The sequence below is a fragment of the Oncorhynchus masou genome, chromosome 16 (assembly GCF_036934945.1).
Source record: "Oncorhynchus masou masou isolate Uvic2021 chromosome 16, UVic_Omas_1.1, whole genome shotgun sequence".
In the NCBI taxonomy this organism is placed as follows: domain Eukaryota; kingdom Metazoa; phylum Chordata; class Actinopteri; order Salmoniformes; family Salmonidae; genus Oncorhynchus; species Oncorhynchus masou.
In genome coordinates, this window is record NC_088227.1 from 13129228 (window position 1) to 13154716 (window position 25489).

The 25489-nt window shown below is 42.2% G+C and overlaps 1 protein-coding gene across 5 annotated transcripts; it reads right to left on the reverse strand.

Moving 5' to 3' along the window:
• Positions 1-531: 531 nt before the first annotated feature.
• LOC135557491 (mitogen-activated protein kinase kinase kinase 7-like) lies at positions 532-24828 on the reverse strand. 5 transcript variants are annotated; one of them, XM_064990780.1, is made up of 17 exons: positions 24479-24828; positions 23350-23460; positions 23205-23270; positions 23023-23068; positions 21259-21397; positions 20260-20384; positions 19165-19293; positions 18535-18665; positions 18225-18306; positions 17847-17965; positions 17418-17565; positions 11715-11795; positions 9277-9344; positions 8286-8388; positions 7626-7687; positions 7036-7151; positions 532-3951 (listed from the first exon to the last, which is right to left on the reverse strand). In XM_064990780.1, the coding sequence occupies exons 1-17, from the start codon at positions 24491-24493 to the stop codon at positions 3771-3773; spliced, it is 1722 nt and encodes a 573-aa protein (XP_064846852.1). In that variant the 5' UTR covers positions 24494-24828; the 3' UTR covers positions 532-3770. The 5 variants fall into 5 exon arrangements, with proteins under 5 accessions (XP_064846852.1, XP_064846851.1, XP_064846853.1 ...); XM_064990779.1 differs by having other exon boundaries at positions 24042-24827; XM_064990782.1 differs by lacking the exon at positions 532-3951 and adding an exon at positions 3979-4817 and having other exon boundaries at positions 24042-24828.
• Positions 24829-25489: the final 661 nt, after the last annotated feature.

Here is a 25489-nt window from a genome sequence, read left to right on the forward strand (position 1 = left end):
TCAACTGTTACACCATACAGTGGCAAACGTTCAGTTTCTTTGTCCGTGAAAAACAGTCTCAGTTCCTGGACAGAGAACATGTCTAGATCTTGTACGCCACCTCCTGGCAGAACACAAAAACACCCAGAAATCCCCATTATATAAGACAAAGAACCACAAAAAAAGATAAGCGTGACGAAAACCCCACCTGGTAATGATTTAACTTACACACAGTAAGGTCCTTGACCGATGTGATGCCAGTCATCAGTAGTCAGTCCTTTAGCAGACTCATTTGTTTGTGTTGCCAGTCAGGTGTGAACAAACACCTTACCCAGCACCCCACAACCTTCACTGAAGGGTGTTATGGGAAACTTCGAGATATAAGATATACACAATCTGCAAGACGAATTTAGCTCATCTAAATCATAACAGGGATAACGTTTTGGCATTTTTTGTAATATTGAGCGTTTTACGTTTTATGAATTATTTGGGTGGGCGTGTAGACCATAAATTCTCTCACACACAAAAAAATATATAAAACATGTTAAAAAATACAATTTCTCAATGTTAAAGTTTATTTCATGATGCCTCCCTCCCAGGCACATACAGTGCCTTCAGAAAGTATTCATACCCCTAGACATTTTCTACATTTTGTTACATTATAGCCTCAGCAAATACTCCATAATGAAAGTGAAAACAGGTTTAAAAAAAAAAACAACCTTTTTTACATAAGTATTCAGACCCTTTGCCAAGAGACTCGAAATCGAGCTCAGGTGCATCCTGTTTCCATTGATCATCCTTGAGATGTCCTTCAACCTGTAGTAACTTCAATTGATTGGACATGATTTGGAAAGGCACACACACTTGTCTATATAAAAGGTCCCACAGTTGACAGTGTATGTCAGAGAAAAAAACCAAGCCATGAGGTCGAAGGAATTGACACGACAGACCGCTTGGAGTTTGCCAAAAGGCACCTAAAGACCTCTCAGACCATGAGAAAGAAGATTCTCTGGCTTGATGAAACCAAGATTGAACTCTTTGGCCTGAATGCCAAGTGTCACTTCTAGAGGAAACCTGACACCATCACTACGGTGAAGCATGGTGGTGGCAGCATCATGCTGTGGGGATGTTTTTCAGCGGCAGGTACTGGGAGACTAGTCAGGAACCAAGGCAAAGATGAATGGAGCAAAGTACTGAGCGATCCTGGATGAAAACCTGCTACAGAGCGCTCAAGACCTCGGAAGGTGAACCTTCTCCCCAGTCTAACAGGACAAAAACCCTAAGCACACATCCATGGCAATGCAGGAGTGGCTTCGGGACAAGTCTCTGAATGTCCTTGAGTGGCCTAGCCAGAGCCCGGACTTGAACCCAATCTAATATCTCTGGAGAGAACTGAAAATAGCTGTGCAGCAATGCTCCCCATCCAACCTGACAAGAGCTTGAGAAGATCTACAAATAAGAATTGGAGAAAGTCCAAATACAGGTGTGCCAAGCTTGTAGCGTCATACCCAAGACTCAAGGCTGTAAACGCTGCCAAAGTTGCTTCAGCACAGTACTGAGTAAAGGGTCTGAATACTTATGTAAAATGTGATTTCAGTTTATTTTTTAATACATTTGCAAAAATGTCTAAAATCCTGTGTTTATTGTGTGTAGATATTTAATTAATTTTAGAATAAGACTGTAACCTAACAAAATGTGAAAATGTCAAGGGGTCTGAATACTTTACGATGGCACTGTACCTGTTCCCAATAGTTCTTAAACATTTTATATACAGTAATGGTTAATAAAATGATAGTGAATATATATAAGGGAAAAACTAGGGATATAACTGCAGCTAATGAACCCTTACACAATTTCAACTGTCACCACCCTTGTAAACCATCATAATATATACTTTGAAGTACAAGACCCAAACGGTTAGTTACATGTAAACCAGTAAAACCAGAGGATTGTGCAAAACATTTGAAGGACTGTAGCAGCAACAGCAGGTCTGGTCAAATGAAACTTCAAGACAACATTTCAAAGTAAGATCAATTCTCATTGTAAGTTTAGATCTCTAAATCAACTTTCTTCTTGCACGGATACTTAAAGCTACTGGGATTCATTCTATTAATTGGGAAAAGCAGTGACAGATATCATGATTTCTTTTGCAGCCTATTGACATCAATCATTTGACCAGACAATCAGCCTCCTGGTAAACCATTGGCATAATATACAATTCTCCCTCAAAACAAAAGTCATACCATTCTCACTGACTGACTGTCCATTACATTCAAATGAGGCGCAAGTGAACCCCGCAATAAAGGAACGAAAAACAAGTCAAATACTTTAAAATCTAGCAATCAAATTCTAAGGCAACATGTGAACTAAAAACATATAGGCGAGGGATAGGCCTCTTGTACATCTCTGCATTCCCATACCAGATAAAAGTATAATCTCTAACACCAAAATGGATAGGAAAAAAACAAAAGGAAACAAAATTAAGTCATGATAAACATGTTGCACTTTGAACCTCGTACATAGTTTATTTCAATTAAACAGGTTGAGAAAATAAGTTTGTCGTCTTTGCTTGTGTTTTTTGTGGTTGTTGAAAGCAGACTATATTTAATCTCTGTTTGAGGCCCGACCCATGTTTCTATCCAGGTACTTGTGACAAGCCAAGTCCATCCTTTTTTATCAAAGACATCATGGATGTGCAAGGCATATCTAAACTACATCCCCCGGTAAAATAAATAGAACATACATTAAATACTTTCAGATAGGTTGTGGTGGATTTCTTTTGTAAGGGGTTGTGCTCACCAAAAAAAAGAAAAAAGTGGCTCTTTTTGCATTAAAGGGTAACAAAACAACACTTAGAGATCAAAGATTAGTCAAATAGATTCTGGTCATAATTCATTAAAAAAAAAAACTTCTGCACATAATTCACACTTTTTGTCTAGGCCGTCTTTGTTTTTCACATTCTCAAGGACTCATGGCCATTGGCCAGTTAGGAGGACAGGTCAGGGTAAAACTAACCAATGGGAGGACTGGACTGTGGGAGGGGTGGACACACACTGACCAGGCAGCCCAGGGGAGGGTCCGAGGGGCCCTGAGAGCAATAGAGACAAACATATTTCACACCCCTCACTGGCCTCCCTGTCCAATCAGGCTCAGCAGTTACTGTACTCACATACTTCAAGAAGCAGCAGCAGTTACTGTACTACGCTCACACACCTCAAGAAGCATCGCATCCTGACGAAAAGGATGGCTGACAATCGAGGCCTAGAAGCCCATCGCTCGGTCCCGTGTGTTCACTAAACCTAGAGCAGGCAATTTAGGACTCCAGCTCTTTATGGGCAGAGACAGCAGATGCATGCTGATTGTTTTGGCCTGCTATCAAAGAATATACTGTAAAGATGTGCAAGAGATATTCCATAACAGCTTGATTGAGTGCACATCTAATATTCCGTTCCATGTTATCAGCAGGGTGTGTCAATAACGCAACATGCAGGTACACAGTAAAACACAGGTCTCTTTACAGTACAAGGTAAAACGAGATCCACTCACTGGAACCTACAGGGGGTGAAGGCGTGGGCACCTAGGTTGAGATCATAGTTGTCATGGGGCAGAGGGAGGAGGAGGAGAGAGATCGTGTCAATTATTTTGCAGGTAGGGTCTGGGTTTCAGACTAGACTACAGGTGACCCAGGAAAGAGCAGAGGCAGGGGAGGAGAACATGGGATATGACATGGGGACAGTTTGTTTGTGTGTGTCTCTGCAGAACGAGCCAGGTGGCGGCCAGCTTGTAGCCCATCACGAGGTGCCCTGTCTCTTCTGTTGCTGAGAACGGATCAGTTCCAGCTGCTTTTTGCACTTCTGGTAGTAGGTGGACAGAGACTTGTTCTCCTCCAGTAGCTTCTTGTGCTCCTGGACCAGGCGGGACGTGTTCTGCTGGTCCTTCTCGTCTCGGTCCAGTTCAGCGATCAACTCTTTCCTGGAGATATAAATTGGTTTTATTTACACATACAAATATAGCTGCCGCAATGGTGAACTTGAGCAGTTTACAATATGGAAAACTGAATTGCAGTGCGGCAGCTTACATCAGATAACAAGAACTAAAAATAGAAGCACATTGCAAAAGAGAAAAAGGTCAAATGCAAACAGAAAGAACAATACATTTTTATTTATTATAATATTACACACACACAAAAGTAAACGCAACATGTAAAAGTGCTGGTCCCATGTTTAATGAGCTGAAATGAAAGATCCAACAAACGTTCCATAGGCACAAAAAAATAGCATTTATTTCAAATTGTGCAGACATGTATTTACATCCCTTTTAGTGAGCGTTTCTCCTTTGCAAAGATAACCCATCCATCTGACAGGTGTGACATATCAAAAAGTTGATTAAACAGCATGATCATTACAAAGGTGAACCTTGTGCTAGGGACAATAAAAGGCCACTCTAAAATGTGCAGTTTTGTCACACAACACAATGCCACAGATGTCTCAAGTTTTGAGGGAGTGCGCCATTGGCATGCTGAATGGCTACCAGAGCTGTTGCCTGATAAGTGAATGTTCATTTCTCTACCATAAGCAGACTCCAACATAATTTTTGAGAATTTGGCAGTACTGTACGTCCAACCGGCCTCACAACCACAGACCACGTGTAACCACGCCAGCCCAGGACCTCCACATCCGGCTTCTTTACCTGCGGGATCGTTGAGACCAGCCACCCGGACAGCTGATGAAACTTTATTCTGTCTTTAATAAAGCCTTTTTTTGCGGGGAAAATCTTATTCTGATTGGCTGGGCCAGGTTCCCCAGTGGGCAGGCCTAGCTCCATCCATGGCTGCGCTCCTGTCAAGTCATGTGAAATCCATAGATTAGGGCCTAAGTAATCTATTAAATGTACTTTTCCTTATATGAACTGTAACTGGGTAAAATTGTTGAAAATGCAGCTGTATTTGTCTCAATATCAAATAATTTCTGGTTAACAAGTACCTTACTGTGATTGTTTATTTGTTACAATTTTCATTTAAAACAAATATAGTTTCTCAGCAAAGCGCACTTTCTGAAGCAATAACTTAACTCAGCACTGTCAAGAGTACTCTGATTGGAGAGAAAACGAGCTGTTATTGGCAGAGAAGTCTGGAACTCTTTCTATTTGTATATTTATCACATGGTGATGTCACCGGGCAGGTTAAAACTAAATCCCACCAAAACAGGGTGGAATATCAGCCTATCTTTTCAAAACAGCTCTTATACTAAAAGGGCATGATCATCATTTTCACCATATCACAGTATTATTTGCATCTCATCGTGTGGAAATGTACTGTAATTTCCGGACTATAAGCCGCTACTTTATTCCCACGCTTTGAACCTCGCGGTTTATACAATGACGCGGCTAATTTATGGATTTATCCCGCTTTCACAAGATTCATGCCGCCAAAAAACTGAGCACCGTCACATAATGTGACCTAAATCGAGCGCGCTCAAACTTCCCATCATTCTGATTACGGTAGTAATTTTGTCACCCTCATCATGGTAAAGACACGGAGAAATGCATATGATGCAGCTTTCAAGTTGAAGGCGATCGATCTGGCTGTTGGAAAAGGAAATAGAGCTGCTGCATGGGAGCTTGGCCTTAATGAGTCGATGATAAGACGTTGGAAACAGCAGCGTGAGGAACTGACTCAGTGCAAAAAGACAAAAAAAGCTTTCAGAGGGAAGAAAAGCAGATGGCCCAAAGTATTTGCAGCCATTCGACATCAGTGTAAATCGTGCATTTAAGGTGGCGCTCCGTGTTCAGTGGGAGGCTTGGATGACAAGTGGGGAGAAATCCTTCATGAAAACGGGCCGCAGGCAAAGAGCATCTTATGGTTAAGTCTGCCAGTGGGTCCTGACAGCGTGGAGCATTGTCAAAAAATCCACTATCATCAACGGGTTTCGAAAGGCTGGACTGCTGCGTGTTGAAGGGGCAGCATGAGCTCAGCGGGGTATTTGCCTCCGGATGAAAGTGACAAGAGCGACAATGAAAACGATCCAACATCGGATGAAGCAATTCTGAGGCTATTCAACTCCGACACCGAAGGAGAAGGAGTCCAGCCTTTCGAAACACCGAAGGAGATGACTTCAGTGGTTTCAGTGCACAGGAGGAGGAAGATAGTGACCAATGACTTTCTTGGTAGGCTACTGTTTTAATTTTTGTTACAAGCCGTGTTTTGTTAAAGCCTATTTATTTTTGTTACAAGCCGTGTTTCGTTTAAAGGCTGTGTAAAGTTAATTTGTTTCAATGTACCGGTAGGCACTTGCGGCTTATAGACATGTGCGGCTTATTTATGTACAAAATACATATTTTTTAATAATTCAGTGGGTGCGGTTTATATTCAGGTGCGCTTAATAGTCCAGCAATTACGGTATATAAGACAGAAACATCACGCTTTTGACTACACTGGGCCTTTATTCCGATAATTGTGAATTACTCAGCTGTGCTTGAACAGGGGCACTTCACAATAAGCACAACAGAGGCTGGAGAGAGACGCAAAGGAGCACCAAATCATCGGATAGCTCGTGTGAGAAAAACGCTGACTCCACAAACACGGTAGTTTCCTTGCTAAAGTCATCGTCTAGAAATATGAGCCGAGCTCTTTAGCCAAACACAGCCAGTTGTTCCACTGCGCTCGACTTCCACAGCATAAGAAGGCCTGCCTGCCTTGGATTTGTCATCGAAATTCAGTAATTGCCTTTGGGTGGCCTTCTGCATAGTCATACGCCCAAGTCTAAATACGTGCCACACATGCGATGGAGCTGCTTGTTATGTTAATCACAAGACAGCCCACCCCTTAAAACAGGAGTATTTTTTTTTTTGTCACATCAAAAATATGTGTCTGGCCACATTCAGCAGGGCTTACAGTACACAAGTTAATTAAATTAGACACTGCAGTACCACATCAGTCCCCTTAAATAAAAAATAAAAAACACAGAATGAACAAATAGCGTATTATCGCAGCACTTTGGTAGTGGCTGAACGCTTCCCCTACAAGATGGAGAGGTAGAGTAAGGGTTCACTACTCACCTTCTCTGGATCAGTAAGGCGATTTCTGTCTGCACTTTGAGGTAGTCCTGGGCCATTTTACAGTGCTGCTCAAACACGGCCATGGACTCTTTGGAGTTTGGGCAAGGAGCGAGGGGCTGAAAATAAACCACGCATGTTGTCATTAATTGATCTAGGGAGCTTATAGCCAGTTAGAAATATATTTTGCAACACATCTATCAGCTCTCAGAACCGTCTGAGCTTTTAAAAATACACAACATGGCTCACCGCCGTTGCCGGTGTGTATTTATAAAGACATTCCGCTTTTGGGATAGCATCATTTTCTCACTGTGACAACAGAAGTAATCCCTGCACTAATTGAGTTAATAGTCAATTTGCAGTGTCCTTGAAAACATCGTTGAGAGGGAAAACCTCAACATTTTAAATCAAACACAAAATAGAGCAATCGACAAAAGAAAAATAATCAAGACTTTGTCAAATGGCCAATCGCGACAGGTCACACAAACACTTGAATGGGATGGGAGTGGGATCAAACTGTTTTGTGGCATAAAATAATGCTTAACATTCGCAGGACGGGGTCGGGGCAGGTCCGGTATGAAATGGAACCCTACCTGCAGCTGGTGGTCCAGAGTGAGATATGCCATGGGAATGGAGTTGTCTGAGCCGTTGGTATCTGGGCAGGAGAGAGCAAGACTTGTGTTTGTTTTTGGTCTGACAGTGACACCAGCACAGGCCCAGGCGGTGCAAGATGAGTCGACTGGGCAGGCACACAGTTATCAATAGACACCAGAAGTCCTTCAACAGAAATAGACCTGTGTCAGTGTTCCCGCCCCTCTCAGGCTCCGTGTGACAGCGCCTTAAATCATTGATGAGGATTACGTAATGTCTGCAGAACCTGCTCAAGTGATTTACGCCCCCATCCACAATGACATTGATGCCATTGCAGCACTCAGGGTTGTGAGAGGGTGACACAACCAACACGAGACGCTGACTTCATTCAATCAAACTGGTTCTAAACGCCAACCTTCACTTTTTCGTTTCTCAACAGCACAAAGGGAATGGGATACAATGTCTTTGGATCTTACATTTAGCAACAAGTTGAGCACCAGCATCAATATAGGATGATACAGTAAGGAACATGGGCAGTATTGGTGAATTTGCTCATCAAATTATTATTAGTACATGTACCAAACTCCTTCCAGCTCCATCTGTAGAAGCAGCTGAAGACAGTGAGATGAGCATGTTTGAGTGACAGAGGTAGATTACTATACCTGGGGGGTCATCGGGAGAGAAGCTGTACCCTCGGCTGCTGGTCTTATCAGGCGGCACCATCCTCACACTGGGACTGGAGGACCTGCTGCTGTTCCTACTCCCCTGTAACAGGACCATAACACAGTCAATCACTCATACAGCCCCTGTAACAGGCCAACAACACTGTCAATCACTCATACAGCCAATCACAGAAGAAATGGCCCTTTGTTTTTGTCCATGGCACATACAACATCTGACACTCAAGCAAAGTCAACAATGACTACGGCAACAGAAACCCACATGAAAATCCTGAGCCTGTTTTACTGGGGTAAAACAATGCATAGTTTGTTAAGTAAAAAGTGTCAAGTATAAAGGGTGAAAAACAAGGTCTAAAGTCTGTCTGTGGTTATGTACACACTTCCGCAAGAGAGAAACATGGAAGAAAATCAGAGGAACCACAATCTCTGTCACACTATTGGGAATTCATAAAGATATTCTTTCTTAATTTACAAAAAGGTATAAGAACACAAAAATAAACAAACCCGGGTCCAAAGTCTAGTTTCTTACTAAACTCAGTGAACTTCGCTACTGCATAGCTCTGCACAGGGAGTGGTGTGCCTTTTAACAAAATATACTGTAGAAATCAACGTTTAGGAATGCAAGGACGTAGGGTCTTATTTGAAGGTTGTCCGTAGGGGGGGGGGGACAATGTTCGTTCTACACCTGGAATATCTCGATCTTCTCAAAAGTGACATATCAAACAGTATTCTCCATCACATCCTGTAGCATTTCCCCCCCATGGGACACCTTGTTTGACCGAGCATGTATCAAATCCTCCGAGAGCAAGCAAAACATGATAGGCGTGATCAGTCAAAATGCAAAACAATCCAAAGAAGGGAGGGAGATACTATACCACTCTGAAAAGGAAAACAAATGAAAGGCTTCTGAAAGGCTTCTTGTACGGTGCTCCACTCGACAACCCAGGCCCTGTTCTACTGCAGAGCATCTTACCTGGCTGGACTCTGTGCCGATCCCCGGGAGGTCCTGTACAGATCTACGCCTCTGCGCCTCACAGGAGGCTGTGGAAAGGATGGATCGAAAGGGAGAGATAGAGAAGAAATGGGGGGGGCATGAGCGAGACCCAGAGACAGTTCCAGGGGGACTTGTCTGTTGTCTGTGGTGAGGGATGAGGGGGGGTCCGATCCACAGAGCCAGGACAGCTGCACAGATTTAACCCCCGACTCCCTGGCCTGTCAACATGTGCTATGGCATGGCCATGAAATGACCATAGAGCAGCAGTTATCACCCCCCCCAACCTTTACACTAACACGGCACAACACACGCACAGACAACCACCACCACTGCCATAACCCCATTGCAGACCACACCTACTGTATCACATGAGTAGGTAAGCCTCACGGTGTCACGTGTTTGTGCAGATCTGCTTGTTTGGGTTGGTGGGGCTGGTGATGGGGAACTAGGCTATTTCAGGGCTCACAGCACATTGCAGGGTCTCAGACAAGACAAGCAGGCCTGGCTCTGTCCTTTAGTCTTCCTCATTAATCCCCAGCCAAGGTAAACCTGAGGTTGGCTCTGACCTGCCTGGCATCTTCAGAATAACAGGAGAAATTCCAGCCATCTGGCAGTTGAAGATATTATTAGTTCCATCTCTGCCGGAGAACTTTGAACAATGTCTTCAGAGTCACGTCTTACTGTTGGAATATCGAGCTGCTGGAAATGATCTGACAATGAGAGCATTGTGGTCTTTTTACCCTCCGCACACTCCTTGCTGTCAATCTCAGAGACCCATACAATACCACTTGAACTACTGCAATGTGGGAAACAATAATGGTAACCATTAAAATATTAGATTTGGGACAATTGAAGTAATTTGAAATACTTTCCAACACCTGAAATATCAGGATTTTTTATATAAAAAACAACAACTATGGAACCTAACATCTAAAACTACCAGGAATGTGAAATGTGGCACTACAGGGAACAGAGATGGGGGCAATTACCCTCTGTCTATTTTCTGGTACAGTAGGTCTAAGTACTGGTCTAATGGTCTTACCATTTTAACTCTACCTTTCCAAAGTAGGATATATCTATAGCACAACACGTTTAAACCAATAGACACACAGGCAGAGACACTGTCACTGCAGTGATTGTTGCTCTAGGGCCTATACATCAGAATAAGGTCCTGTTATTGTCGTGTTGTGGGTCAAAAATAATACTTTGCGACTAGAGCCATTTTAAGTTCCAGCTCACTACGATACAAAACTGACGACATTTGAATTAGAATGCCAATCCAAAACGTCAACAAACTAAAAAAAATCAAGTAACGCTTCGTACTAATTGAGCTACTAAATAGAGACTGGTGTCAAATGAACTGTAGGAATGAGTGACACCCAGGTGTGCCACATACAGTGATAACAACCCTGTCATACCTTTAATATCCCCTTACGTCAGCCCTCTCCCTTAGTCACTCGGTTTAATTAACTACTCATTCAACATGTCTTAAAGCTCCTACTTCCTAAATAGAAAAGGCCTGCGATATCCAGTGCTGCTGTCCCCATTTATTTCATCCTTATATCGGATGGTAATAATAGCTGTGTGACCCACAATGTGAGGGAAATTAATCAAAATGACTTTTACAAAGTTAATGGATGTAAAGAAGCAAAAAAAAAAAAAAAAAAAGATATATTCGCAGAGCTTTTAACAGACGTCCTCTACGCATGAGAGACAAGGACGAGCTGAGAGGGGACGAGCTGAGAGGGGAGCTAGCAACCAAGCCAACTGATTTACTCCCTCCTTGCCTGCAGTAAAACCAGGATGACATCTGAGAGACAAACAGGACCATGAGTTATGCATCTTATCATCACACCAATTTCACCCCCCCCGATTGCAAATATGCTGATTAGATAACCGGTCAATGTCCCTAAATCAAGAGTCTATTCTATTAGTTTTGCACCAGGCTAACTCAAGTCTGGATTCATCCATGAATCTGGATTAGATAGATTAAAAGACGGATCTATGTGAATTGAAATGGCTCCATCAGCACCTTGTGACTAGAGGGTGAAACCCCAATAAGGCCGCCACCATGTTAACTCATGCCCCTTTTAAACAGCTTGTCAAAACCACAAAAGACAAGAGAGGAAAGTGAACTCTGTGTTACTCCAGGTTTATCATCATAATGACTTATTTAGATTGGGGAATATTTAGTTTTTAAAAAATTCTAACGGAGAATGCAATGACAAAGTATAAGGTGTTTGGCCAGTTGGCCCTTACAGGGGCCAGTGACCCTTGTAGCCTGTGATACCTGGAGTAACAGACACTACAGGAACAGCAGTGTCAGAGCCCAGAGCAAACAGAGGAACCCGCTGATTCAGTTCAGTCAAGCCAGCTACACCCAGGGCACCAGGTAGCCTGGTGGTCCGCACTGGTACCTGTGAAGACGATCTTGGGAACGTCCAGAATGGTGCCAAATGACGCCGTTTTACGGTGGCCTCGTTTATACTGGGGACGTGCTGCAACAGATACACACACACACACACACACACAGCTGGCGTACACAGGCATGCAGACAAAGAGAGAGGGCCCAGAGCTGGAGCATACATGTCGGACGGTGCTCTCTCCCCCTCACTCGTCTCTGGACTCTACTGTCATGCAGAGCACAAAAGTACATGCACATTGCACGGGAAGCATGCGTCCTGTGGTTAGTCGATTGGTTCGACATCACAGTGCTAGCAACGCGGATTTAGGCCTGGCATGGGAAGTCTCAGCACAGACATGTTAGGCATTCAGCTACACGCAGCAAGCAGTTTGAATGTACTAATAGGAATATTTACTATGAATCCACTTAGAAAAGATGATCAAATCATATAGATGGCTCTGAAGATTGCAATATAAATATAGAACATTTGATTTATACACAGTAACTACAGCATAATTGATTTAACTATTGAAGAGCTTTGAGGATATACAGATTAAAGCTAAATACATGATTATTATTCATATGATATATCATTGACAACAATAACACATGGAACGTTGAAAATAATTGACATCGCAAAAACATTCTCAAAAGAAAGCTGTAAAGAAAGCATGAGGGAAAACCCTGACAAGAGACTTAATTATAGCTTTTTCATGCCAAACAGTATTTGACTGCTTCCAAAGCTTAACATTTAAACATGACAGGGCTGATGATGAATACAAGGCCTCCTCTCAGCCGTCGATCTGTGTGAGGGAGGGGAGATGATTGGCACCAGTGCCGAGGGGCATATGGAGGCGCTTATATGAGGGGTGAGGCATGCAGTTTGACGGAGGGGGAGACATGATAGTCGCTTCTAACGGCATAGACATTTCTCCATCTCTCGTATTGGGATGAAACCCACTTCAGTAGCTGATGTAAGATTACTGTATGTATGCATGCATCTATCGAGCTCTTACAGAATGCCATGGGCAGTTTATGTAAAACATTTGCATATTCATATGTACATCTCTGAGGACTATATCGCTGGCCGGCCTACTTCAATGTTACAGAATCTGTATCTCCATCAGTGTTGGGGTAGTAATTAAAATGTTTTTAATATATTACCCATTACATTTTTTCACAATAACATATTACTTGATTTATTACTCCCTGGGAAAAGTAATTAGTTCCACTACTTGTTATATTACTTTTGCATTACACCCTCAAAACGTTGTGTGTCCTCACTCAATGTAAACGTTACGTAGGCCTAAAGCACGGTCTAAGGCACTGCACCTCAGTGCAAGAGGCGTCACTACAGTCACTGGTTCAAATCCAGGCTGTATCACATCTTGGCCGTGATTGGGAGTCCCACAGGGCAGCGTACAATTGGCCCAGCATCGTCCGGGGTAAGCCATCATTGTAAATAAGGATTTGTTCTTAACTGGCTTGCCTAGTTAAATAAAGGTTACATTTTTTTTTTAAGTTAAAAAGTAGCCCAATAATGACAGATTCTACTGTCGATAAGGGCAGCATTTCCTCAACTACATACCCAGCTACAAGTTTGTTGAGCTCTCCATGGGTTACAGCGTGTCCTCCAGAATGATTCAAATCAAGTCTTGGTTGTTTGGATGAGATAGGCCTAAAGCAGGGATCGTCAACTAATTTCAACCAAATTTTTCTTGAGGGGACGGTCGAGGGGTCGGAACATAATTACAATTAACTGTAGACTGCAAACTAACTGCAAGAAGCCCAAACATATAAAATATTTGACTAAAACAATAATTTCAAACCTTGCTTACATTTGTATACGATCACGTCTCTCTAATATGCGTGGGAATACTTGTGAACAGATAAATCTTTTAAAAATATTTTTTTATAACTTGATGACACAAACACACACAGTACCAGTCAAAAGTTTAGACACACCTACTCATTCAAGGGTTTTTCTTTATTTTACCATTTCCGACATTGTAGAATAATAGTGAGGACATCAAAACTATGAACACATATGGAATCATGTAGTAACCAAAAAGGTGTTATAAAATATATTTAGATTTGTTTATTTGAAATTCTTCAAACTTGCCACCCTTTGACTTGATGACAGCTTTGCACACTCTTGGCATTCTCTCAACCAGCTTCATGAGGTAGTCACCTGGAATGCAGGTTAACAGGTGTGCCCTGTTAAAAGTTAATTTGTGGAATTTCTTTCCTTCTTAATGCATTTGAGCCAATCAGTTGTGTTGTGACAAGGTAGGTGTGGTATACAGAAGATAACCCATTTTGGTAAAATAGACCATGTCCATATTATGGCAAGAACAGCTCAAATTAGCAAAGAGAAACGACAGTCCATCAATTACTTTAGGACATGAAGGTCAGTCCATCCAGAAAAGTTGCAGTTGGTATGATGACTGGCTCTCATGAGGACCACCACAGGAAAGGAAGACCCAGAGTTACCTCTGCTGCAGAGGATAAATTCATTAGAGTTACCAGGCTCAGAAATTGCAGCCCAAATAAACGCTTTACAGAGTTCAAGTAAGAGGCACATTTCAACATCAACTGTTCTGAGGAGACTTATATGAATCAGGCCTTTGTGGTCAAATTGCTGCAAAGAAACCATTACTAAATGTCACAAATAAGAAGAGACTTGCTTGGGCCAAGAAGCACGAGCAATGTCTTTGTGAGAAGCAGAGTAGGTGAACAGATTATCTCCACATGTGTGGCTCCCACCATGATGCATGAAGGAGGTGGCGTGATGGTGCTTTGCTGGGGACAATGTCGGTGATTTATTTAGAATTTAAGGCACACTTAACCCGCATGGCTACCAAAGCATCCTGCAACGATTACCGTCATCCCATCTGGTTTGAGCAGTGTAAGGGCTATTTGACCAAGGAAAGTGATGGATGACCTGGCCTCCACAATTACCGGACCTCAATCCAATTGAGATAGTTTGGGATGAGTTGGACCGCAGAGTGTAGGAAAAACAGCTGACAAGTGCTCAGCATACGTGGGAACTCCATCAAGACGGTTGGAAAAACATACCAGGTGAAGCTGGTTGAGAGAATGCCAAGAGTGTGCAAAGCTGTCATCATGGCAAAGGATGGTTACTTTGAAGAATCTATGACATTTGTTTTTAAAACGTTTTTTTGGTTACTACATGATTCCATGTGTTATTTTGTAGTTTTGATGTCTCCACTGTTGTTATACAATGTAGGAAAGAGTAAAAAATAAAGAAAAAACCTTGAATGAGTAGGCGTGTTCAAACTTTTGACTGCTACTGAGCAAGTGCCTTCAGAAAGTATTCAGACCGCTTGACCTGATCCACATTGTTGCGTTACAGCCTGAATTCAATATTTTTTTCTGATCGATCCACACACAATAACTCATAATGAACAAGAGGGAAAATGTTTTGAGAAATTTTAGCAAATGTATTGAAAAGGAAATACAGAATTCTCATTAACATAAGTATTCACAACCCTTTGCTATGAAACTCCAAATTGAGCTCAGGTGCATCCAATATCCTTTGATTATCCTTGAGATGTCACTAGAACTTGATTGGAGTCCACCTGTGGCCAATTCAATAGTTTGGACATGATTTGGAAGGAAACACACTTGTCTAGATAAGGTCCCACAGTTGACAGTATCAAAGCAGAAAGTCCAAGGAACTGGCCGTTGATCTCCGAGATAGAATTGTGACGATGCATATACAGTGGGGCAAAAAAGTATTTAGTCAGCCACCAATTGTGCAAGTTCTCCCACATAAAAAGATGAGAGAGGCCTGTAATTTTCATCATAGGTACACTTCAACTATGACAGACAATATGAGAACAAAAATCCAGAAAATCACATTGTAGGATGTTTAATGAATTTATTTGCAAATTATGGTGGAAATATGATGAAAAGTACAGGCCTCTCATCTTTTTAAGTGGGAGAACTTGCACAATTGGTGGCTGACTAAATACTTTTTTGCCCCACTGTATCTGGAGAGGGGTATACAACTATTTCTAGAGTGTTGAAATTTTCTACCCAGACTCTGCCTAGAGCTGGCCGTCTGACCAAACTGAGAAACCAGGCTAGGACATTGTCAGAGAGGTGACCAAGAACCCAATGACCACTCTGACAGAACTGCAGAGTTCCTTAGCTGAGAGAAAATGCCAGAAGGACATCAGTCTCTTCAGCACTTCACCAATCTGGGCTTTATGGGAGAGTGGCCAGACGGAAGCTATTGCTGTGAAAAAGGCACATGACAGCATGCCTGGAGTTTGCAAAAAGGCACGTGAAAGACTCAGAGCATAAGGCAAAAGATAATGTGGTTTGATGAGACAAATGTTTTACTATTTGGCCTGAATGCAAAGCACAGCTCATCACCCATCTAACACCATCCCTACCTTGGTGGTGGCAGCATCATGCTATGGGGGTGCTTTTCAGCGGCAGGGACTGGGAGACTGGTAAGTATAGAGGGAACAATTAATGGAGCTAAATACAGGCAAATCCTTGATGAGAACCTGCTTCAGAGTGCAAACAACCTTAGACTCGGGTGAAGATTTACATTTCAACAGGACAATGATCCCAAGCATACAGCCCTTTGGCTGTATGCGAAAGTCCCTGAGTGGCCCAGCCAAAGCCCAGACTTGAATTCCATTGAATATCTGTGCAAAGACTGTTGTTTGTTGTACAAGGAAGAGAATCTCCAAATTCAGATGTGCAAAGCTGATAGATGTACTGACGAGAACTCAAAGCTATAATCCCCGCCAAAGGTGATTCTCTACAAAGTGTTGACTCAGGAGTATGAAAACTAACAATGTGTAAATTAAATATTTCAGTATTTAATTAGCAACAATTTTAATTCTAAAAACGTTTTCACTTTGCCATTATGGGGTATTGTGTGTAAAAATCTGTTTAATCCATTTGAAATCAGGCTGCAACACAACAAAATGTGAAATCAGCCAAGTGGTATGAATACTTTCTAAAGGCACTGTATATATATTTAATTTATTTTAGCTCAGAAAACTCAAGGCCAAATAAAACCAGGGCTGCTAGTTGGGGAACACTGGACGACAGTAATCTTCAGCAGCAGTGGTCAGGTCTCGGGGGGGGGGGGTCTTCCACTAAGAGTTTTGTGTTGGCGTGTTGCCTTTGCAGGTGCTTCAAGAGATTGGACGTCGTGTTTTTAGCAGTGGAGACGTGTTTCTCGCTTGGGCCCGGCTGACATTTTACAGTTATATTCTTGTCATTTTGTCCTACCAAATCAAAGTAATGGGCGCACTACCATGCTGAGAAAGTCAATGTCTTAGATGCTTCTGCCATTTTTCATCTCCCTCACTAAAACAGTTATTAAAAGTGTGTGTGTATAAACAGGAACTTGGTGAGAAGACAAATTCATTATATTTTTATATTACGCCAAGAGGGAATAAAATCACTCATATTTATGAGGATCAATAACTGTAATAGGAAGGGAATAAAGTAAATACCCATTTATTTGATCAGTAACTATAATATTATTACTCAAATTGGAACGGTAACTCTGTTATATTAATCATTACCGCAAAACTTTACATTGTTACCCGCAACACCGATCTCCATACTCTACAGCAGTGTGTGTTACGAAAATATGTAGACCTATACCTGTCCTCTTGCATAATCCATTGTGGGGTATGTAGGTTGTAGATCCTGATGTTACCTGCAGGAGCGAAAGGCACCCTGTGCTCCAGCTCTGACAGGTCTGCGCTCATTCTTTTGCTCTCGGAGGCCACCAGACTGTGGGTTCGCCCCGACAGGCTCTCAACACTGCCCCCTCTGGACAGAGGCAGGCTCCGCAATGAGTCTCCCTGGAGAGCACAGACAAAACAGATACTGTTGGGCTACTGTACATTTGACTAATATTCACTTAGGTCACCAAATTATGGTCTAGAGTACTGATGGTTACTTCAAAATGACCATGATTACTTTCATACGAGGCTTGTGTAAATCGTTTCGTTTACATCAACACAAACGTAATTGCCTTAATTTGTCTACCTTTTCTTTCTAGTCACTTGACAAAGAAAATTGTTCCAGTTTAATTGTTGTGGTAGAAATGGCTAGCAATGTACAGTACAGCTTGCCGCCTTACCTTTGGCCTGAACTGATGTGCAAACTGAGGTTTGATCTTGATTGTGTCGTTGCTCCCCTGAGAGTCCACATGCTCCATGTTTGTGTCACTCTTGCTGCTAGTGCAATCCACATAGGAACCTATAATACCCAATGGAGAGGTAGTGAGACAACGAAGATATTGCCACATTACGTCAATGATGTGTCATGAAGGTAAAACTATAGTGCAGGTAATAAAAGCTTCCATCATTTCAAGGACATAGATTTCTATTTATTTATTTAACCTTTAATTGTAGCAGGGAGTCCCATTGAGACCAAGGTCTCTTTTGCAAGGGAGCTCTGCATCTCAATAATAACCCAATCAGCAGCATAGGAGCAACAACATTACTCAGTAAAATACCTGTGCTGGAGGCCGAGTTACTCTGTCCTTCATCTGAATAGTGGTAAGGGTATTGCAAGGGTTCATCAGATCCTGGGAAGCACTGGAAAAGAGGTTGACAGAGAATGTAAGAGTGCCATTACCAAAACTGACCGGTAGATAAGCAGTCTGAGAACAGGACACCATGGAAAGAGTCCTGCATGCATCCAGGGTTAGTGTCGGCATAGAGGAATGGACATTGTGGCGGTCAATGACTGCAGGATGGCCATCTTGGCCAAGCAATCTTTCATTTAATGCATCTCTATGAGTGTGTGTCTAGGAGGGTCTTTACCCTCATAAGATGGGTCATGATCTTGACTATCTCCTCCATGGAGGGCCTCTGGGAGGGGTCTTTGGACCAGCAGTGGGTCATCAGGCTCTTGATGGGCTTGGGAAGGCTCTTGATGAGCGGTGGCCGGGTGCCTGAACACCATCAACACAAACAGACAAGGACACATTAGATCAATATTCATCTCTACGAATACAAACAATCACAAAACAGTCACAGTAAAACGTATGGAAACTCAAATCTGTTAACATGAGGACGTTCCAGAAAGTTCATTGCAGTACAAAACACGAAGAACACTTGCAAATGACAGCCCCTGCTGTGGAGGCTCTGCTAACGTGTCAGAGAAACGGGTGCAGCAGCAGTGTCGTGGCCCCAGGTGTGCTCCTGCTCTCAGACAGTCAGTGTTTCGTTTGCATTTTGCGCCATCACTTTGTGTGTGACGGAAGAAACCACAGGGAGCGCCTCACAGGCGAGTGTCTTTTAATTGCTCTTCATCGTCAGCCTCGTAACTCATTTAATCTCTCAGCAGGTCTCACTGGGGACCTGGCTCTGAAACACCAGGGCGATTGACATGTCAGCACCACCATGAACAAATTCACCTCCCCAACCTCCATCCCCACCACTTGGACTCACCGTTGTGCACCGCCCACATGATGCGGAAGGCCGGCCCACCGATCTCGTCAAAGGGCTTCCGACGCGTGATCACCTCCCAGAGAATGATTCCCCAGCTGAACACATCACACTTCTCACTGTAATTGCTGCCTGAAAGCACAGAGGAGAGAAAGAGCTCCACTCAGGGCCTTTCAGATGGGGGAAAAAAATTATGGGCTTGACATAGCTCTGATTGACTGATGAAAGGTAATTCTCTGATGCACAGTTAAGTGAGAAGTGTTGAGGGAGGGGATGTTTATGGGAAAGCATAGGAAGCCTTTATTTGGTCTGCACCTTTAGACCACAAATGCGATGAAAATAAGGAGGCAATTTTACTTCAGGGCTTCTCCGGAGATGCATAATTACTGTGGCCATTACTGCAGAATTAAACTGCTCTTCACACACATGTATTCGCCTGTGTCCCAAATGGCACTCTATTCCCTATTTAGTGCACTATTTCTGACCAGGGCTCTGGACAAAAGTAGTGCGCTATATAAAGGAATAGTGTCATTTGGGACTCAGACTTAAAGTTGATGTGCTGCTTAGGCCTTTTGAAAACATTTCTCCATGTGATGCAAATTAGCTTTAAGGAGGTCATTCTGGGGGCAAATGTGAGGTGCTTAATTGCATGGAGTCATGTTACTCCCTCAAACAAACAAGATAATGACTACCTCATTTGTGTTTCCTCCTGACCGCCTCAATGTGTTTTGTAAAACAAAGTACATTAGGCGACCACCCGAGAGCATAGACTCAAACGCTACATTCTCTCAAGGATGAAACCTTTCCTTCCATTCCAGTTTTTTCCCCAAGGATTTTTTTCCAGCAGCGGTGGCAAAGTTAGCACAGAGACAAAATGTTGCTGTTTAAAAGCTAGTTTCCTGCATGAGCTCTACTATAAAACACTCAGTAGTATCACTTAAACACCGACTATCAATGAACTCTAGGTGAACGCATTCGTGAAAGGTTACACCTGTTTAGATAGCCCTTGTTCTCAGATGTGTGCTTTCTAAGACAGAGGCCGGACAGACATCTTTTTTACATGTGTTTCAAAAGCTCCCCATACAGCTTTATGCTTGCCTTCAAACACCTCAGGTGCCATCCAAGCTGCACTTCCCTTGTTGTTGGTCATGTGGGTTTGAATGTCGCACGCAGTCCCAAAGTCACATATCTTCAGCACGGTGCCACCGGCAACAAGGAGCAGGCTGAAACAAACAAGGAAACAAAGATCTACTCAAATGCTAGACGTGAACTACGGTGGTTGGTGACGTGTGAGACTACGTGAGGGTAACTACCAGAGGCTGCTGAGGTCCTACAAACGCTTCATAAATCCACTTTCGATTCAAGGTAAACATTTCGAATCATAAAAAACTCTGAAAAAGGAAATACATCAAGTAAGATCCTTACTTTTAAACAAACAAGGGGGGAGAAGTCAAATCCCCTACAGAAAATAACTACAACTACAACAAACATTCTGGCAGCACCCACTGTGTAACACAAAGGACGTGAAGGTTAGGTTAACAGCACTCTGTGGCAGCATCCCAAATAGCACCCTATTAACTACATATGAGCCCTGGTCAAAAGCAGTGTGGTATAAAGGGAATAGGGTGCCATTTGGGATGTAGCCTGTGAGTTCAGCCAGTGGTCGACAGGCCTGACCCATTTCTTCCCAGTGAGTAAATTCTGGACAGGTTTCTAGGAAATGGACCAGCTGGTCATTCCCACAGTGCCCTGCAACTGCCAGGGACTTTTCCCCCCGTCAGATCCCAATAAATAACCTCTGGACCCGGTACAGCTACTCTAAGCAATTCAGTCAGAGGCATACTATGAAAACACTAAGGCCTCACTACTGAAGCCAGATAAAAAAATAAACAAACATTGGTCTATCATAACAGATGACCAGAGGATGACAAAAGCTACGCTCTTTTGGTTTAAAAAGTCAGATAACGCATTTCCCGCTATTGCATAGTATAACATAGGCTACAACACACAACTAACAAATGAAACCTTGAGTGGCGGCCACTTTATGGGCAGTGAAACAAGAGACAACAGAGAGTGAGGAGGTGGGGAGGAGCATACTTGGGTGGTTTGAGGTCCCTGTGAATGAGAGCCTTTGGTTTCATGCCATGGAGATAGGCGACCCCTTGGGAACACTGAAAACACCAGCTCATGGCATGGGAGGCAGTGTAACATGGGAGAGGTTCAGCACCATGCAGAACTGTGGACAGAGAACAGTGTCACTAGCACAGAGAGCTCCAAATAAACACAGAACACATGCACCACACACATCTCCACAGAGACCTCGAAACCAATGCAAACACTCATCCACAAAACCAGTGGTGGAAAAAGTACCCAATTGTCATATTTGAGTAAAAGTAAATAGAAAATGACTCAGGTGAGTGAGTCACACAGTAAAATAATACTTGAATAAAAGTCTAAAAACATTTGGGTTTTAAATATACTTCAGTATTACAAGTAAATGTAATTGCTAAAATATACTTAAGTATCAAAAGTAAAAAATATATATAAAATTGGATGTCACATGTGCTGAATACAACAGGTCAACTTATAGACTTGACAGTGAAACGCTTACTTGCAAGCCCTTAACCAACAATGAAGTTCAAGAAATAGTTAAAATAACAATTTACTAAATTATCACAAGTAAAAAATAAATTAAAAAGTAACAATAAAATAACAATAACGAGGATTTATACTGGGGTTACCGGTACAAGGTCAATGTGTGGGGGTACAGGTTAGTCAAGGTAATTTGTACATGTAGGTATAGGTAAAGTGACTATGCATAGATAGTCAGGGTGGCAGGGTAGCCTAGTAGTTAGAGTGTTGGACTAGTAACCGAAAAGTTGCAAGTTCGAATCCCCGAGCTGACAAGGTACAAATCTGTTGTTTGTTCTCAACTGACCTGCCGAGTAAAATAAATGTCAAATAAAATTAAAATAGATAATAAACAGAAGTGTAAAAACCAGAAGGGACAGGTTTCCTTATTTCTTTTTTTACTGATAGCCAGGGGCACAATCCAACACACAGACATCATGTACAAACAAATAATTTGTGTTCAGTGAGTCCGCCAGATCAGAGGCAGTAGTGTTAGTAACGTTCTCTCGATAAGTGCACGAATTTGACCATTTTCCTATCACCATTCAAAATGTAACGAGTACTTTTGGGTGTCAGGGAAATGTATGGATTAAAAACTACATTATTTTCTTTAGGAATGTAATGGAGTAAAATTAAAAGTAGTCAAAAATATAAATAGTAAAGATACCCCAAAAACTACTTAAGTAGTACTTTAAATAATTTTTACTTAAGTACTTTACACCACTGCACAGAACACACTCTTACAGACATGTCATACAAAGAGTTAAGAGAGTAGGTATACACCATTCAAATACACAAATAACCATCGAATAACATCAAAGTTATAGTTTCAAGTATTCAAAGTTTTGACAACCACAACTAAGAACGTCAACTTGAATGATCCTAAAATATTACTTTGATAGAGATTCAGAGGGATAAAAGGAGACAAGGGGGTAAAGTGCTTGTGCAGGGCCATTTACACTTCCTAACTCTGATACTCCACTTGCAGTTCACTGTGCAAGGACTGGCCAATGCGATAGTGGTCTATTTAAGGAATCATGCCAATAATGGGCATATTAAGAGAATAGTTTGCATGTGGATATTGGAGTTAATGACACATTGACTGCAATATTTCCACTTGTTTGGTATGTCATGGCATGTGTTGGTTGCACTAATTTGCAGGCCATGTCAATGGGCAAGTCTACTGTGGTAGTACAGAAGGCCATCCTACATAATCGCCCAGAGACCCACCATTGTACAGGGACCCCCCTTCAGCATATTCCATCACCAGGCAGACCTAGGCGGGAAAATTAGCATTAGGCAAGAATAACAGAAGGCTAACAATGTACTGTTCTAAGGTATTTACAACAACAACTGGCAAAACCATAGGCTACAACACACTGAAATATTGGAGTGTTTAAAAGCTGACTTACTGGATTATTGCATGAGCCATACAGCTTCACAATGTTGGGGTGATTCACACGTGAAAGTTGCCGCAGCTAGGGAGGGGAGAGAAGGCAGCATTGTCACCACTTTGCAGAACATCTCTACTTGTAGCCCAGTATAATAGGACAGTACCTCAACTATGAATGCTTTCCTTTCAGATTCACTCTCGATTGTCTTGATTGCGACGTCTTTGCCTTTCCATTTGGCCTTGCAGACAACACCAAAAGCACCTCTCCCCACAACCTGAAAGAGAAGAGGTAGACAAAATAAGCAAAGTGTGTTGGATGCATTGTTATTAATCCCTTATAATCATGACAATCCTAAATCCACTTTCCACCTGGATATATTAGGCCTAGCTAACACTGTAGTTATTTTTTTGTGGGCAAGTTCCATTACACAATCCAGCATATCAATCACAGTATGTGTGCAGTCAACATCTGCTGATGGAGAGGGGTCTTATGTCTATGTGGAGGGTCCACCTGTGGGGAACTGCAACTAACTAACTCGCTACATAATCAAAACAAGCACTGCCAAATCGATTTGGAACATAGCTAACTGACCATTCTGTATCATGTCTATGGCTTGGGCAAAATCATTGATGAATGGCATAGCTATAGTGACATAGTTAATGGTCATGTTTAATCACCAAGCTTTTAAAAACCAGAATAAACAAACATTCCTTGCATGGTAGAACTAGCAGTGAGGCAACTTCAGCGTCAGGACCTGGTTTTAATGTATATGGTCATGCCACGCACATAAGAGGACGACCCCACACGTGTCAATCAAATGGAATGTTGTTGATATATAGCTTTTTAGCTACTTACCTCCTCAACTTCAATATCCACATAATCTATTTCTTCAAAGGGATATCCAGGTGGAGTTTCGAGCATATCGGCGGAAGACATTGCTAACTAGCTAACTAACGTAACTCATTAACACCAATATGTTCTAAAATCAAATCAATAAATAGCTAAAACATGCATAACACGCGCACTCGAAGAAACAGCAAAAAAATAAACATTGCATGACGTAACTTGCCAAGACACTGGCGGACCTAACGCGGAAATAAATCAACTTTAAAAACTGGAGCTCATACACTGTGTTAGCTGGCTAGATAGCCAGCTCAGTACAATCATACACAGCCAGCTGGTAGCTAACTGAGCAAGCTACTGTAGCTAGTTAACTAGCTAAGACAGTTTACTAACGTTACCTAAAAATTCGACGATTGGCTAACTAGTTAGCGAACAATTTGAATACATACATTTTCAATTGCCATATCATGTACGTCAACGATGTTTGTTGACTAAAGTCATTCAGCAAGTTAGCTAGCTATACATGACACTAGGCCGCTTTCTGGCCTGGTATGCCAGCCCGTCGCCGTGGTAGACTGAGGTGCTCCCCACCGGTACGAGTGGCTCCAGACATTAGGTGATTGATTTCCTCAACATTTAAAACTCAAGAGAATCGATTTGACTCGCGGACATAACTTTAAAATGACGACTCTGAGACTTCTTACATTATATAATTTTGTTCCCCCTCCCCGTATTTGTTGCAGGCAAGTAGCTCCAGGAAGTTTGCTACCTTAATTATGACCCACCAGTTGTATTCCCCGAATGGCATGCAGATGCAAATAGTGTTACTATAATAAAACGGATGCTAGTTTTATTAACATTATTACAATAGATGCATGCACAAGTGTGTGCCTCTTGTATAAGTATACGTCTCTTACATGTTAATAATATACATACAGTGGTAAAACGCAAATGACAGCTGTGATTTACTGCCTGAATGGAAACGTTGTTAGAATGACACAGGTATAATGCAATGCTAATCATTTTAGTGTTTCAAAACGAAATTGTAAATGTATCAAATGGCGCATCAATCATGATCCATCAATCAGAGTTTGTCTGGTACTCTGGACAAAATACAATTCAGTTGTTGCCCATATAATGTGGATTAAACCCAGGGGTGCAGTTTTGGTTTTAGAAGTGGGAGGGACATAATTTTTTTAAATATAAAAAAAAAAAAATCCAGTTGGATAAACACTCCAAACAGCCAACCCGCCTGCTCAGAGGCGTCTGTATGGTCCTAAAGAACATCCCTGTCTCGTTTTATTACATTCCAATGGGAGGGGAGGGGGGGGGGGGGGGGGGGGTGCAATTTTAGAATATGGTGGGGACATGTCCCCCGTCGCCAGTGAAAGTTTCGCCCCTGATTAAATCTGTAAATCCCTATTCACCGCAGAATCAAGTGACAGAGTAGGAACCATCGT